At 35.5% G+C, this 17496-nt stretch overlaps 2 protein-coding genes across 10 annotated transcripts in view; one reads left to right on the top strand and one right to left on the bottom strand.

Annotated features, from left to right (window-relative positions):
- The window catches only part of LOC121736318 (protein pygopus-like), a 46556-nt gene extending 35959 nt beyond the window's left edge, over nucleotides 1-10597 (bottom strand). For 7 of the 8 annotated variants that reach the window (XM_042127416.1, XM_042127422.1, XM_042127419.1 and 4 more), the window contains exons 1-2: nucleotides 10390-10597; nucleotides 4710-4805 (exon numbers count right to left, since the gene is read on the bottom strand). In XM_042127416.1, coding sequence (XP_041983350.1) covers nucleotides 4710-4779 — 70 coding nt within the window. In that variant the 5' untranslated portion in view covers nucleotides 4780-4805; nucleotides 10390-10597. The other variant, XM_042127417.1, reaches the window with a different exon arrangement.
- A 3042-nt stretch (nucleotides 10598-13639) lies between these two features.
- LOC121736321 (catenin delta-2) overlaps nucleotides 13640-17496 on the top strand; it is a 70626-nt gene continuing 66769 nt past the window's right edge. For both annotated transcript variants that reach the window (XM_042127430.1, XM_042127431.1), the window contains exon 1: nucleotides 13640-14032. The gene's annotated coding sequence lies outside the window, so the exon portion shown is untranslated. The remainder of the gene's footprint in view (nucleotides 14033-17496) is intronic.

Below are 17496 nucleotides of genomic sequence, written 5' to 3'. Positions count from 1 at the left end.
TATAGCCATTACTCTCAATCAATTCACAAAATGAATTGTCAAAACTATCAAAGTCACGAATGTCAAATTTAGACCAATTCAATTGGTATAAATTCGTACTAATTTGACATTCGTGAGTTTGGCCAATTCAATTGGTATAAATTCTTACTAATTTGACATTCGTGACTTTGACAATTTTGACAATTCATTTTGTGAATTGATTGAGAGGAATTGCTATACGACCATTTAGGCCCCGCTGGCCTTTTTAGGGGTTTGAATAAAAATCGCGCAGTTCTCTTAGTCGCTGCACTATGGAAGATTATCTGTAAGTAAGGTTCTCTGCGTAGATAACCTTACGATTCTTCAAAGCTGAAGCTCGCAATCGGAACAGTCAAATTAAAAGGAGATCATAGAATAATGGACGCTGTTAAGCATTCGTGTACTAACCCACATAAAAATTACGTATTGAGTTATGAATGCAGTTATGTTCTTTAGATGATTAAGAACAACACTGTATTCAAAATTTATCAACAAAAAAAATTGTGGGTTAGGACACTAATCCAGATGTATGAAAATTGGACAACTGAAATATTCCTTATTAATAGTTATTAGCAATAATAAAATAAACATAGAAAACTGCACAGCCACCATCAGATTTGCATACTTATTATGGCGTTAGCCGTTACGTCAATTTGCACGTCCGATAACGCATTTACATTTGACGCAAGTGCTATTAATTATGCCATAAGGAATAGAAATATTGATAAGTAAGAATAAATATCTGTCAAGTTAACTGGTGGATAGCCTATCCGGCACTTATCAGGAATTGGTGAAACAGGCCCTTAGACTGGTTGTCGTGGCGAAAGCTAGAGGCCCTGCAAATACTGCTATATTTGTTGCAGTCACTACCAACAGCCTTAGCATCCGTTGATCCTGGCGACACAGTCGTTGCAGTGGTGGGAATGTTGATGGGCTATTTGCCCGTAAAAAACAGGCTTAGCATGGTCACAGTAGAAATGTGTAACAGTAGAAATACTGGCAAATTTTCGTTGTCAATGTGCGACACATTGACAACGAAAATTTGCCAGTATTACTTCTATACTCTCTAGGCTCTTTGTTTCTTTTGTAGAAATAAATTATATGGTGGCCGTGCTGTTAAAGTGCTGTTTCTAATGAGTAAAGTAAATGCGATCCTTTTGGTGTCGGATATATTTATATTATACGTGGTAAAGACTAGTCGTGATACCAAATATTACCTAATAATAACCCTCCTGACGCAGTCGGATGATTAATATTCGCTGTACGTCGCTACTCGTAGTTTTATTACTCTCAGGACATCAAAACCGTAAACGTAAAACGTCATAAATAATACTAGCACTAAGGTAAAAACCACTCGATTTTATTATAATTAATACAAAATTATAATAATTCTAGAATAACCCTAATGTATACAGCGCTAATTATTTTGTATATAATTAGAGATTCAAACAATTATTGCGGGTACTCGCCTTGAAGAAATGTTTTAATTCGATTTATTTCGACGTAGTAATATAATATAGGTCTTTTACCTACAATTACCTGCGTTTTGATTAAAATAACTTCTGGACGAAGGTAAACAACCTTTGTTACTAAATTGGCACCTTACATCTAGTATGGATTCCTTTTTCTTATAATTTCGACTCAAAAGCGCGAACATTTGGACGTGTGCCAATCATTAGGCATGTTTTAAGTTCCTGTTTGATCATCAGGTGTATGTTGATGATGGTGGAAACTCTAACCCTATTTTTACACCATGATTGTTACTATGTTAGTTACACACCAGAGTCCTGAATGTCAAAACAAAAGGAATCCCAAACCTGGTTCTGCGATAACCAAGTATTCCATGATAGTCCGGTTAAGGAATGACTCAAAGGATATATAGAGTGCGTAAGCGGGAACCTATGCGATTTCTGCAGGAACTTATTGAGGGTGGTTAGGGACAAAACATACTAAAAGTTCTGACGTCTAGGAGGTGAGTCGGAGGGGGGGGGGGGGGGGGCAGTGACCACACATCAAGACTTAGTAAAGTCATGAAGCTAATACAGAGAGGAGCTGGCCTAAGAAACTGTGCACTGTGATCTTCAACTAGGTCCTGACGTCATCATTGTGGGCGGGGCTTAAGTCAGTACACTTTCAGCGTTTGTCAGGTGCACACGTAACGAAACTCCCAATAAATTGGTGTTTTTTTGCGTTTTTAACAAGGAAAGGATGAAGTATTGTGTTTTACAATGTCGAAAACACTCAGACAGACGTTCTGATAATATAAATACCATCGCATTTCATTTGGAAATAATTTTAAATGTAATTTAAATATAAAAGTTCTAGAACATTTCAGCTTTCAGCGTTAATTATACTACTTGACACTAGATGGTCAAACCTTTGAAAGACAATACAGACGTAAATGCGTATAATTTTGCATAAGTTTATAATAATTATCATACTTGAATACTGAAAACCGTTATACACTTAGTCTTAAACACATTTAAATAGCTAAAACCGTGATTATAGAGCTTTATTATGATATTACTTATAAACCGCCATCTGTCGTCATCTACGATAACTATTTGAATCGTAACAAAATATCCAGGGCAGTAGTACGTCCCATAATATTCAAGACAAAATGACATCTTGTGTAAGATAGTTGAACTACGTAGTAACATCAACATCGACCTAAGCTAGTAGTTTTGCTTTTAGCCGATAAATGAAATATTGAGAAGTGGGCGGAGCTTGACACCCCCTCACCCCGCAAATTGTCACGCGTCGTTTCATAAGGAAACTAGATTACAACACCTCCTCTTAGTATTAGCTCCGTGAGTAAAGTATCGCGTCGCGCGCTGCAGCGCGGTGTCGCCTTATAATTGCGCGCGACAATCGCACTAGTGGGAAGGGCTCCATATTGTCAATGTGTGGAATATTCTATACTAATATTATAATTCTGCAGAGTTTGTTAGTTTGTTTGTTTGTTTGTTTGAATGCGCTAATCTCAGAAACTACTGGTTTGATTTGAAAAATTCTTTCAGTGTTAGATAGCCCATTTATCGAGGAAGGCTATAGGCTATATTTTATCACGCTAAGACTAATAGAAACGAAGAAATAGAGGAAAATGTGGAAAAAATGGGGGGAAATTATATGAAAGGGCTTATTTAAACGCGCTAATCTCAGGAACTACTGATTCGATTTAAGAAAATCTTTTAGTGTTATATAGCCCATTTGTTGAGAAAGGTTAAGGCTATATTTTATCACGCTAAGACTAATAAGAGCGAAGAAATAGAGGAAAGTGTGGAAAAAACGAGGAGAAATTATTTGAAAGCGCTTATTTGAACGCGCTTATCTCAGGAACTGCTGGTCCGATTTAAAAAATTCTTTCAGTGTTAGATAGCCTATTTATCGAAGAAGGCCATAGGTTATATTTTATTATTCTACGACTAATAGGAGCGAAGAAATAGAGGAAAATGTGGAAAAACGGGGGAAATTATATGAAATTGCTTATTATCTTAAGATTCTTAAGAACAGTAGTTCTTCATGTTTGCCAAATAACATAAAAATTGCTCCAGTAGGAGCAATTTTTATGTTATTTGGCAAACATGAAGAATAGACCACGTTAAGGGACATAGGCTATTTTTTGGTAGACTAATTTGTCTGTGAAATATCTAATTTACGCGGGCGAAGCTGCGCGGAACGTTATATTTCGCGTGGTCAAGACATCACGCGTAAACGGCTGGACCCATTTTGCTGAAATTTGGTTTAAAGATACTTTGAATCCCGAAAAAGAACATAGGATACATTTTATCCCGGAAAAATGTACGGTTGCTGCACAATATACTTTTATAATTTGCGCGTAAACTATTTTAATTTGGTATGGAATTTGGTATGGAGATACTTTGAGTCTCGGGAAAGGACAAGGAATACTAATTTTGTCCCGGAAAATGTACGGTTCCCGCACAATAAATTTTTATGATTATCGCCTAAACTATTTAATCTATTTTGATGAAATTTGGTATGGCAATACTTTCAGTCTCGGGAAAGGACAAGGGATACTTTTTATCCCGCAAAATATACGGTTACCGCACAATAAACTTTTATGATTCTCGCCTAAGCTATTTAATCTATTTTGATGAAAATTGGCATGGAGATTGGAGATACTAATTTGAATCTGGGACAAAGAATGTTTTTTGTCCCGGAAAATGTGCGGTTCCCACACAATATACTTTTCTGATTACGTAAACGACTCAATCGATATACGGGAACAACTATAAACTAAAGTCCACGCGGACGAAGTCGCGGGTAACAGCTAGTATTTAATATTCTCGATAGTCAATGAAACATTTACCTGGCTCGGCAGGGTCGTTGGGCTAATAGCTAGAAATACTGTTTAATTTTAAGGATAAAATAATACATTTTCTTCATCAATCTTTCTATTCTTTTTTTTGTAGTGACAGACGACAGTGGGCATATTCCCGTCTTTGCTATTCAATGGTAAGACCGTACGAGGCGACACTACACTGCAGGTTGCAGCAGAGCTACACGAGTCATGAGTCATGTACAAAACGACGCCACGGAATGTGAAGTATCTCGTCACGGCGTGAGCGTCGCGCGTCGTAAAATCGCGCGACAATCGCCCAAGTGGGAAGGGATCCTTATTATCAATGTGTGGCATATTTAATATTCTCGATAGCCAATGAAACATTTACCTGGCTCGGCAGGGTCGTTGGGCTCGTCCTTGAGGCGGGCGCCTCCGCCTTTCTCCTTCTCTTTGATCATACCCCTGCGTGCCTTCGCCAACTTGGCTGTGTATGGAAAAATATGTTATTCATATTATACTAAGCGTTTAGAGTTACTTTACCTCCTCGTATAATCTTCATGTATATTCCATTCATCATTCATAATATTATAGAAAATAGCGTTTTAGGGTGAAGCCAAACGAGCGTAATAATTTTGTGAGTCGTGAGTCGCAGTATTTCTGCCCCGTAAATATCTTTTCATACAAATCATGACTCACAAAATTACGCTCGTGTGAATCAAACAGGACTTGTGTGAAACTGAATGCAGCAGAATTTCTGCCAGCCGAATTTCTGCGACTGCGACAACTCACAAACACGCTCGTTTGGCTTCACCCTTAAAGGGACATTTCTACGAATCGAATTCACCTCTTAGAATATGGATTTTTGTAAATCGCTCCTTATGCCAAGCTTCAGAGGGCTTTGATTATGTTTGCTTTTGATTAGCTAATGTTAAACAGCTAACCGATAAATGCAATTAAAAAAAACTCCTCCTCCTCCTCAGAAACTAGACAATAATGGATCTCTGAGAGGATTTTTATCTCATTAGCATAAGGTTGTAATTATACTGTCAAAGGTAAAATAACTCGTAACGGTTTATAATAATAAATAAATATTATTGATACAACAAAATTAAAACATAAAAAATAATATAATATTATGGATTATGGATCTCGTCTAGAAAGATATCTCAATGCATAAAATGTAGAAAGAGCCGAAAATCCGTTTTCAGACGCGAAATAATTAAAAAAGTGCTGTACCGAGTTTAATCATCATTTATTAATTAGCCCTTTAAGGTACAAGTTGGAACCGAGCGACACGCGACAACTGCAGACGACGTGTCGTCGCGACACTACTGGTTTCTATGTATTTCTATGAAATACCCTGCGCAACTAGCGACATGAAGCTAGAGACACTTCTCATAGAAATACAAAGATGATAGAAACCAGTAGTGTCGCGACGACACGTCGTCTGTTGCCGCTTCATGTAGCGAGCTTCCAACTCGTATCTTAAAGGAGTGAGCCCACTGAGACGGGCCGTGCCGGGGCTCATCGCAAAAATCTGCCTCCATACAATTTGTATGGAAGCGGATGCGCGTATCGCACACTGTGTCGGGGCGCAGCGGATTTCCGCTTCCATACAAATTGAATGGAGGCGGATTTTTGCGATGAGCCCCGGCACGCTGAGCCCCGGCATGGCCCGTTTCAGTGTGCTCACTCCTTTATTCTTTATCATTAAAAATCTCGATTCATATGTTAGTAGATATATTAGTAGAGACCAGTGTTTACTATAGTAAAAACTGGTCTCTACTAATGTGTTACAAATCCCTGTAATGATAACTGAGTGAAGAATAATATGGCAGCTTAATTTTTTCTCACGAACATTTGAACATCATTAAAAGATAATTACTCAGTTCATCACTTAATAACAGATGATTAATTATTGCTAACACGAGCGTCATAAAACTTTGATTCAGCATTCTGTAGTCAAATCGATTCAGTAAAGTACAAATGAGTAAGGGTCTTAACTTAAACATTTAAATGTTAGTTTTATTCTGCAAAATGTAAGTTGGTCTTAGGGCTTTGTTGTCCCTTGTTAATAAAAATATTTAAACATTGAAATTTTAAATTCTATTAGACACAAAAAAGTATTTTATTTTTTTACTGGTCTAAACTGCAGAGCTGTAAAAATAATTGTGGTGTAAATTTTAAAATAAAAAAAATTAAATGTTTTAGGTCTGTCATCTGTACTAACATCAATGTTCTTTACAAATCCAGAAATAGATCTACCATTCACACAAAAAGTTTAGATTTTCTATGAAAATAGAATTAGCAAATTTTTCCAATACCTATGGGAGGTACTCATTTCTTTCTTTGTACAGAATATGAAAGAGAGGCATAATGTTTTTCAATAAGATATGTTTAACACTAATACCTATTGCTCATATCAAATGAAAACTACACAAACTTAGGAAAAGTACTTATTTTACCTGTTACTAATAAACGCTGTATAAGCTTCGAATAGTTATACAGTGTTTTGTCTTCTTCAATCTAATTAAAAATGTCACTTGTGTGACAGGAACAAAACACTGTAATTTAACTTTTCAAATCTTATACAACGTTTATTAGTAATGGGGATAAAGTATATGATGCATTGCTATACTCCACTCGGGCTAACTTGTCGCTAGTGTTCATTGTCTTCTTCTTGTCAAAAACTTGTCATTTTCCATATAAACCGCGATTGACAATGAAGTGTCAGATATTGTTTATCGTGGTTTTATATGGAAAATGACAAGTTTTTGACAGGAAGTCAATGAACACTAGCGACAAGTTAGCCCGAGTGGAGTATAATATAATAAGATTTTAAACTTAGTTTCAATTATATTTTTACATTCTTGTACACAAGGCCAATTTATTAATTCAAATGTTTAACATTTATTTAAATAAAAACCTTGCACATACATTTCAACTTATTATTTTTTAACAAAAAAATTATTTGCTTGAGTTAGACTGTATCTTTAACTGCTATTATTATCATATTTTTGAATTTTAGAACATTATTAATATTATGTAAAACAAGCTATTGTCCGCGGCTTCGCTCACATTACCAAGTATTATTATACAAACTTTCATCCCCTTGGGGATGGAATTGATCAAAATCCTTTCTTAGCGGATGCCTGCGTCATAACATCTACCTGCATGCCAATTTTCAAAGTGGTTTGGGCTGTGTGTTGATAGATCACTATGTCAGTCAGTCAGTCACCTTTGAGTTTTATATATTTAGATAGATATATAGAACAACTTCATATCATTACAACAATAAAAATTCCATTCTTTATTATATTTCTGCATTATTGAATTAGTTTGATACTATAGAACCTTGGATGTTACGAAAGTCACAAATAAGGTAAATTTTGTATGAAAATTAAATAAAATATACAATATGGCAATATATTTCTTTACTCAATCTAATGAGTTAACACAATACCATAGTTTTTTTAAAGCGCTATATTTCAAAGCATTATTGTAATGATTATGACAAATATTTTGTGAGCATGAGTATGTTTATTTTTAAATAAACTTAATATAATGTGTTAAGTAGTTTATTGCATAAATATATTATTATATCTGCTTGATTGAGTAGACAAAGCAAAGTCAACATACTTTATACTAAATAGTTTGTTGATATATCAAAACCTGTTCTACTGGTTAGATACATATTAGACCTCAGATGAACTAATTAATACATTATAAAAGTTCTAACAAAAAACTGAGGTAACAAAATTGTACAGATAAATTGCTATAATTTTTTTTTATTAATGTTAATATTTTTTGGATTCCGTACCCAAAGAATGAAAACGGGACCCTATTACTAAGACATTTTTGTCTGTCTGTCCGCTACAGTTAGACTTCTGTAATTTTCACAGATTATGTATTTCTGTTGCCGGTACAATAACAAGAACATAATACTAAAAAGTAAAAACCAAAATAAAACTAATAACAAATTTGAAATTTTTAGCCTCTTTTGCTTGATATCAATAATGGCAACAGACAGACACTTGAATTGTTCACAAAATCCTCAATTATATGTATGTGTACTTGAACACAAAATTAAAATGAAATAAAAAGTAGGGGGACTCCCACACAAATTTTTGCTCTATAATGGACAGACCCCTGTGTGCGCGAGTTAGTCGGACTCACGCACATAGCACTTCATCGCACTTAGCCAATTTTTTTAGATTCATGTTAAATCAACAGTTTTTTAACCATCAAAAAGAAATATTTTATATTATGACTACCCATTGTGTAAAAAGTATTTAAAATATTACTTTCGTAATACTATTTGAGGAAAACTTTTATTAAGGAGAGTGCTCACCCACGGGTGAGAACGAGTTTCTGTAGACAGCTACATAAAAGTAATTTTGTCTAACAAATAATCTAGATTTCTAGAATGTATAGGAGTGGAAACATTAAAAAAAATAATTTTCAATAATGTTACTATAATTATGACTACATAAACTCATGTTTATTTTTCAGTTCACAATTTAAAAATATATTGAACTGTAATTATTTGGTGAGATATAAATAAAGTATTTATTAAAAGTTTTGTTTTTTCAATAAGGAACTTCAAATATAATTTAAACAATTAGACAGTGGTTATGTTTACTTGATTGTGAACTAGAAAAAAGTTACATTTCAGGCATTTTCTGAGAATAAAAGATTGTAAAGTGGATTTTGTTTTTGCTACTATTTTTCACAGAGAAGAGAAAGAGTTCTTATTTTGACAGAGTATGTAGTGCTTAAACTACTAATCATATTTTATTGTATATTATGTCAATGGGAGAAAATTTGACCAAGTATATAACATGTTGAATTGCAGTTTTGAGCCTTTATTTATATTGTACAAAAAGCTATTTTGATAACAATAGGCATGATGACTATTTTTTTTCTTATCGGTAATTGAAGGACACTTAAAAAATAGAAACATTGTTCAAAGAATGACTCTGACAGCTTAAAAATTCACCAAGATATGACAATTCAAATATCTCATAAAAAAGACCTGCACGAAACGCTCCACACATCATCAGGAGACAACTTTATTCGACAGGTATATTAAATATTGCGTTTATGAAAGTGGTTTCATAACAAAAGTTGCTTTTAATTGCATAAGTTATCGAATTGTATACAAATATTAAGAAATTTAATTGAAAAAAAATTCGACTTGAATATCCAACTTTAAAGGCGCATAACAAAAAAAATACAAATGCTATCAAGCTGAAATTTTGGGAACACTTATTTTTTACCATGACTTCTTTATTTTCTTAACAAAATTCGCTAATCTTTGACCTTGTCATCATCCCTATTGCTACAATAATAGTCAAATTAGAATGTTTATATTATGATTGCTAAATCAGTCTATCATAACAAACCTTCATATCACATAACACACCTACTATCATAGGAAGTAGAAATAATGAATAGTTTCAACATGTACATTACTTACATACATAAACTGCTGCAATTAAATTGTATACATACAAGTGTACGCGGGCCTTTCGTCACAGGTTGGATCATTGGCAGATGTCCCACAAATCCACGGAGATACTCTTCATTACAAGAATGTCATTATGCTGCACCAGGCGAAGAGGATATTATAAATAGAGATCATAATAAAAGAACCTTGACGACCGCGAAGACGCCCGCCGCGTCTCTACAGAACCGGCTGCTATTCAACTCCTAACACATCCCCGATATTACTAAGTACTAACTACGTTTATCCAGCACCAAACGCCGTAATAATTCTAGATTTACTTTTCATACATAAACAATGAGACAGAACGGGTGTAGACGGGCGCGAAGCACACTCGACACACGTTTATTATGGCCGATTTATCGCTAAGGGTACGCCGTTTGATCGAGAAAACACCTCCCGAGAAAGCGTCCACCGATAATTTATATCATTCGTGTGATCTAATTAAGGTATAACGATGGGTATGCGACGAGAAACAAAAAAAATCGGGATCGCTGACATTTTTGTTTATGGTACATCGTCGAGACGAGATCCAGAATCCACAAATAGCGAATAAACCTACATGATTACCGCCTTATGACGGATTCACTTGCACTTGATAACACAAAACACTGTAATTTTTCACATTTATGTAAAGTTCATCGTTTATTTAAACTCATATGATTAATTTCTTTCTATCAGCAATAAATACAAATCACCACGCACACACAACACAATATACATAATATAATATACACCAATACACATGGGATGGATACTTCTCACTCACAAATTTCCTTTTCTACACAAAAACAACAAAAGTGCGAGAGGTATAAGATATTTGGTCGAAAACCTATGCCAGTATTCTTACGTCCCTAGTAAATCAATAAAAAAATATACTCTAAATTTTACTTAATTTGTAAGTAATTAAAACTTAATAAACATGTATTTATTATTTATTTAAGTTTAATGCAAAAGCTACTCTTTTATCATTTATGATTTAAAAAATTGTAACTGGCGACCAAAGTGGCAAGGCTGGCAACTGGCAACGCGCCATAGATTAATTTTAGTGATGCAACGGATCTCTGTTTCTGTTTCCGCAAGTGCGGAAGTTCCGCGCGTTTTTCAACATCCGTTTCTGCTTCTGTTTCCGCAACTTTTATAACGGAGATTAAAACGGAAGTTTTCAACTGACGGCTGAGAAATTTTGAATATTAATAAAATGTTTAGTTTCAAAGTTGCAATATTATTTTCTTCTAATATCCATATCCATACTAATATTATAAATGCGAAAGTGTGTCTATCTGTCTGTCTGTCTGTCTGTCTGTCTGTCTGTCTGTTACCTCTTCACGCCCAAACCGCTGAACCGATTTTGCTGAAATTTGGTATGGAGATAGTTTGAGTCCTGGGAAAGGACATAGGATACTTTTTATCCCGGAAAAATGTACGGTTCCCACGAGATAAATGAATTTTGGCGCAATGGAATTGCGGGCGTCATCTAGTAATATATAAAATTCTCGTGTCACAATGTTAGATAGCGTTCTCCTCCGAAACGGCTTGACAGATTTTAACCAAATTTTATATGCATATTCAGTGGGTCTGAGAATCAGCTACTGGGTACTTTTTATATTGATAAGTGAATTTGTTGAATAAAATTAATTTACTATTATTTATTCAATAAATAATAGTAAATTATTACAACACAAGACTGACGGCGACCATTGTTTGTGCGACGCTACGAATAATAAAAAGTAAGGAAAAGTAACTCCGTCAAAAAACATGCTCCACAGTACTTGTCAAAAAAGTGTACCTTAGGTACACATTTCAATACATTTGCAATATTTAGGTGACCTTGAGCGGTACTAGGCTGACGTTATATGACAGATCAAAAGGAACCAAATTTAAACCGGTAATAGTATGGGAGTTACGATTCCTTAGTTTTTATTATTCGTAGGTGCGACGGGATGGCGATGGACGTTGCCATGGTAACATACTTATTTAGTCACTTCAATAAAAAAATATGGGCAAAATGTTATAGCAAAGCAACGTTTGCCGGGACAGCTAGTAGATTTCTAAAATATCTATTTCTAATCTAGATTTGGTGTATTTGACACTTAATAAAGAATATTTGTAAATTTGTTTTTTTTTCATATTATTTACACTTCCGTTTCCGCATCCGTTTCCGTTTCCGTTTCTGCTAAAATTTACTTTTGACATCTGTTTCCGTTTCTGGTTCCGCTAAGACACTTCCGTTGCATCACTAATTAATTTCACAATCAAATTTTACATACCCACTACATACCTACATACTTGAATTCTATTTTGACAATCCTCGTATGATATCCACTGACCATTCTGACCACTGACCTTTCGCGTCGTGTCGTGTCGTGTCGTGAACTTATATATTTCTTAATTGTTGGGGTTTCTAATCTGATGTCGTAAATAATTACATTTTTTTCCGTTTACATTGCAAACGCAGGCTGAACCCTACGAGCCCTACAAGATTTATCAAAATAATGTACCAAGTATTGTAATTTGTACACATTGAAAAGGTTTGCAGAAAACTCCGCGATTGTATTATGTAATATGTCTATCTCTTATGGATAATATCCCACAATAACATTTTGTGGGAATATGGCGTGGCAACCCAAAGGAAGATCTTCCGACCGAGCGAGGTGTTATGCTATGCGGAGGGGCGGGGAGTGATGATGATGAAGGACGCGTGTTCTGTCGAGGGTCATCAATGTGGGATATGTGCGTGGTGGACAAGGGAAGATCTTCCGACCGAGCGAGGTGGTATGCTCGGTCAGGCCGGAGCCCGCGTGATACATTTCAGCTGTCGTATATATACCGACGCGCTTAGAAAACTTCGATAGTGCGATGCAGGAATGTTAGGCAAATTGTGGGTACCGCCACAATTTTTTTGTCATTTTCTTTTTCGAAGCAATTTTAATAAATACAGCATTAATTCTTATCCAATAAAATAACTTAAATACATTGTTGGTTTAATGTAGATCTATATGGCCCTTTACAGCATAATATTTAAATGAATGTTTTCGAAGATAATATTACAGATTTAAAATTGCGGGAAGTAGCTTTTGCGGTGGTACCGACTAATGCGGGCCACGGGTTGTGATAATTAATACTTACAAGTCAAAACTGCTGAATTGATTTTAGAAAGAAAGAAAGAAAGAAAGAAAGAAACTTTATTTGGTAAAACAGTAAAATATATACAATACAAATAATCAATAACATTTCAAATACAAGTCTTACCAAATCTTTTAATATTTTTTTCAGTGGCTATATTATATTTTATACCCGATGCGAAGCCGGGGCGGGTCGCTAGTAATAAATACTATATTTCTTATCAAGTCAAAGTATCCAAACGTTTTTTTTTTTTATAAAGGAACGCTGTGAATAGCAAAGAACGTAAACCAACTTATCTCAAGACGCCAAATGACGTTTAAATTATATTATAGTCTGTATTTTATATCTTTACTCTATGCTCAAACCTCGTACTGACTACTGGCAACATTTAATGTATTTTCATTGGCCAAAATGAAACTTGAACAGATTACTGACCAATCTTCTCTGTTTACGGACCAATCACACAAAATTGTGAAAGTTGGTTTCTCTCACCTCCATTTTGTTGAATAAAAGGTAAAAATAAGAATTATTGAGCATTCGTGAGGAGGAATGAGGAAAATTAATTACATTAAAAATATTGTAAATAATGCTTTTTCCCAAAACGCTGTCGTAATTTGTTGGTAAATCATTTTTTGCTGATTACAATAATTTCAAAAAAATAATTTACTTTAGTCTATGGTATTTGATCATTTTTAGGTGAAGGGGGAGGGACGGTGATAAATTTCGCTTCGTTGTCGTATTTAGAATTAAGTTTTGTGATTTATGAATAGATTCTCGTGCTCTGAATGAAATTACGATATAAACAGAACTGCAAGTGCATCAAAGGTGTTAACGCAGTGCGTGTAGTCAGTGATTAGATTCGGACCGCTCCCAGCGAAGTACGTACGTCAATCAAGTATTTTTCATGCCGTTTGTACTACTTGCGTATAGTAGGGGCCGTGTGATAGTAAAAGCTGTTGGAAAGTGCATTCATACGGGAAATTGTCGTGGTAAAAACTAATCTCACGTCCCATTTAGTTTTGAACCCATTACCAAGTGCTAAAGTGTACATTCTTGGAAAGTGTTTGTGGCCATTTTCGGTGAGTATTCATTTCATTAGTATTTTGGTATCGCAATCAATTAATACAATTTATGAATATTCACATAAAATAACTCTCCTGTACAATCCAATAAGTCTATTTGGTCCGAAACGTAAATCATGGCTTACGATATTCGTATTCACCAACCAGCTACTATATAAAATATTCCGAAATTCTTCACACTTATAGTGGTGAAGACGACCGTGACGTGCAAGTGGTTTTAAGCTCAGTGCAACTTTAAAACGTCTTTGACAAGTTATTTGCACTAATTGCTCAGGCGGGTATTTTATCTGTTATCCATACCAATACCATAAATGCGAAAATGTGTCTGTCTGTTACCTGTTCACGCCTAAACTGCTGTACCAACTTAAATAAAATTTTACGTGGACATACTTTGAATTCTAGGATAGGACTTAAGAAAGTTTCTATGAATGAAAAATGTTTGCTTCCCCAATATAACTGAAGCAACGGGCAGAATCAGCAAAATAAATTAATTTCTAAAAGAAATCACAGTTCCTGTGTCAAATTTTAGGTCGAGGTGTAGCCTTAGGGGCACTATGGAAAAAAAGACTTAGAAAAATTTTCGATTTTTTTTGTGGTTTAATAAACCCTATATTTTTTTAGTTTAAATATGTAGCGACAGTCATTACTGACATTTTTTATTATTATATTTTTTTATTTTAGAGGCACCGTTTAAAAGTTGTAGTCAAAAATATTTAGAAAATTTTTCGACAAAAAATCTCGTAATAACCCTGTATTTTTTTTCGCGCATCGTGTCGAACTCACCATAGGGATAAGTTTTACCCATGCGGAAAATTTCCGTAGGTCGCACCGTTTTCGAGAAAAGCCAGGTTGAAGTGTCATAATACTTAAGACGAATTTTTCAAAAAAAATCGGTGTCCAGGTAACACCCAATTATTATTGGCGCATTCGATTGCCACCCTTAAAGCCATCATTTTTTGTCATGTAACATTTTTTCCTGCGAGCCTCGGTTTCCGAAATAATCGTACTTCATAGTGCTAGTGTAGCCAAAGGGGCGCAGGACTTAGAAAATTTTCGGTGAAAAAAAAAAAAGACTCCAATTAACACCATCATTTTACTGGCGCAGCGTGTCGAGCTCACCACAGGTACCAATTTTACCCATGAGGCAATTTCACGTAGGTCGCACCGTTTTCGAGAAAAGCCAGGTTGAAGTGTCATAATACTTAGACGAATTTTTCAAAAAAAATCGGTGTCCAGGTAACACCCAATTATTATTGGCGCATTCGATTGCCACCCTTAAAGCCATCATTTTTTGTCATGTAACATTTTTTCCTGCGAGCCTCGGTTTCCGAAATAATCGTACTTCATAGTGCTAGTGTAGCCAAAGGGGCGCAGGACTTAGAAAATTTTCGGTGAAAAAAAAAAGACTCCAATTAACACCATCATTTTACTGGCGCAGCGTGTCGAGCTCACCACAGGTACCAATTTTACCCATGAGGCAATTTCACGTAGGTCGCACCGTTTTCGAGAAAAGCCAGGTTGAAGTGTCATAATACTTAGACGAATTTTTCAAAAAAAATCGGTGTCCAGGTAACACCCAATTATTATTGGCGCATTCGATTGCCACCCTTAAAGCCATCATTTTTTGTCATGTAACATTTTTTCCTGCGAGCCTCGGTTTCCGAAATAATCGTACTTCACAGTGTTAGTGTAGCCAAAGGGGCGCAGGACTTAGAAAATTTTCGGTGAAAAAAAAAATGACTCCAATTAACACCATCATTTTACTGGCGCAGCGTGTCGAGCTCACCGCAGGGACCAATTTTACCCATGAGGCGATTTCACGTAGGTCGCACCGTTTTCGAGTAAAGCCAGGTTGAAATGTCATAATACTTACTTAATGACGAATTTAAAAAAAAAAAAAATCTGTGTCCAGATAACACCCAATTATTATTGGCGCATTCGATTGCCACCCTTAAAGCCGTCATTTTTTGTCATGTAACATTTTTTCCTGTGAGCCTCGGTTTCCGAAATAATCGTTCTTTAGCCAAAAATATATTACTCCTAGGCTCATAATTTTTCATGAAAAATTAAAATCTTATAAGGGGCTCTCTTTTTATTTCAATTGTGTAAAGGACCTTAAAATAAGACTAAAATAGTCAGTGAATTTTTTTTCTGCGGTCATTGGTTTAGCAGTAATCGCAATGTAAATATTTAAGAGTCTTGTAAAAAATAGCAAATGAAACACAAAAAAAATATTTTTATGATTCTTGTGTACAGTATAGCTAGCTGAATATATTTGTATTTAAAAATTGTGTATACCCAGAGCAAAAGAAATAAAAAATAATTTTTGTATGAAAATTCCTGGAGACGTCCGTCCATCGTGCCCGTGCCGCGCGTACTGTGCCCGCGCGCACGATACCGCACCGCCCAAACTTGGCTGCCGAATTTTACTTCCCCGCGCCCTTCTCCCCCGCGACTTTACTTAAGCGATTCTGTTGCAAACAAAATTAACTTACTCAAATTTCGATTTGCCTTGCTTGGAGATCTTTGTTGTTAGTTGCGTTGTTTTTTCTGTTTGCTTTCTAGTTATCCATATTATTATTCTATTTTAGTATATATACATAATATTATTACCTATAATATTTTGTATTATTTTTCTGTTTTCATATTATTATTTATATTATTTTATTTATTTATTCTTTTTATTTATTCATAATACATATTTTATTTATTCTTTCTATAATGGCTATGGCACTAGACGCTTTTAACCTAATTTTAGATAGAAATTTCAATATTTATAACTTCGCTAATAGTATTTATGATGAGGAATCTGCAGTGCGGGCGGCAAAAACCTGGCGGCTTTTGCTACAGCGGTCAGCGGTGAGATGTCCGTCGTGTCGCAATATGATGAACCAGGAGCGTAGCTCCACTTATAAACTGGGCTTTAGATGGCGTTGCAGAAGGGCGGGCTGCAACATAATTCGGTCACCCTTAAGGCGCACCTTTTTTGAAAGGAGCAATGTTTCCATACTAAAGACTTTACGCCTCATTTTCCATTTTTCCCGCCACGATAAAGTGGTACAGGCGGCCAGAGATGTCGGTGTAACCAAAAAGACGGCGATACAAATTTACCACTTTCTGCGCGAAGTTTGCGATGTCGCCGAGGCGCACGACAGGACGATGATCGGAGGAGACGACGACATCGTAGAGGTGGACGAGACCCACCTCTACACCAATAAATACCACCGCGGGCGACTTTTACAGCGGCAAATGTGGGCATTCGGCTGTATGAGCCGTAAGACTAAAAAAATTCATATCGAAACCATCCCAAATAAAACGAGGGAGACATTAGACCCCATCATCGCTAGCAACGTCCAGGCCAATAGCTATATAATGTCCGATTTACACAGGGCATATACGGGTGTCGATCATCGCCTGGGAATGAGCGGTCACTTTACAGTGAACCATAGCCGCGAATTTGT

This window comes from Aricia agestis, chromosome 19 (genome assembly GCF_905147365.1).
Source record: "Aricia agestis chromosome 19, ilAriAges1.1, whole genome shotgun sequence".
NCBI lineage: Eukaryota > Metazoa > Arthropoda > Insecta > Lepidoptera > Lycaenidae > Aricia > Aricia agestis.
The sequence above is the reverse complement of the archived record's forward strand: the minus strand, read 5'-3'. Positions and strand labels throughout refer to the sequence as shown.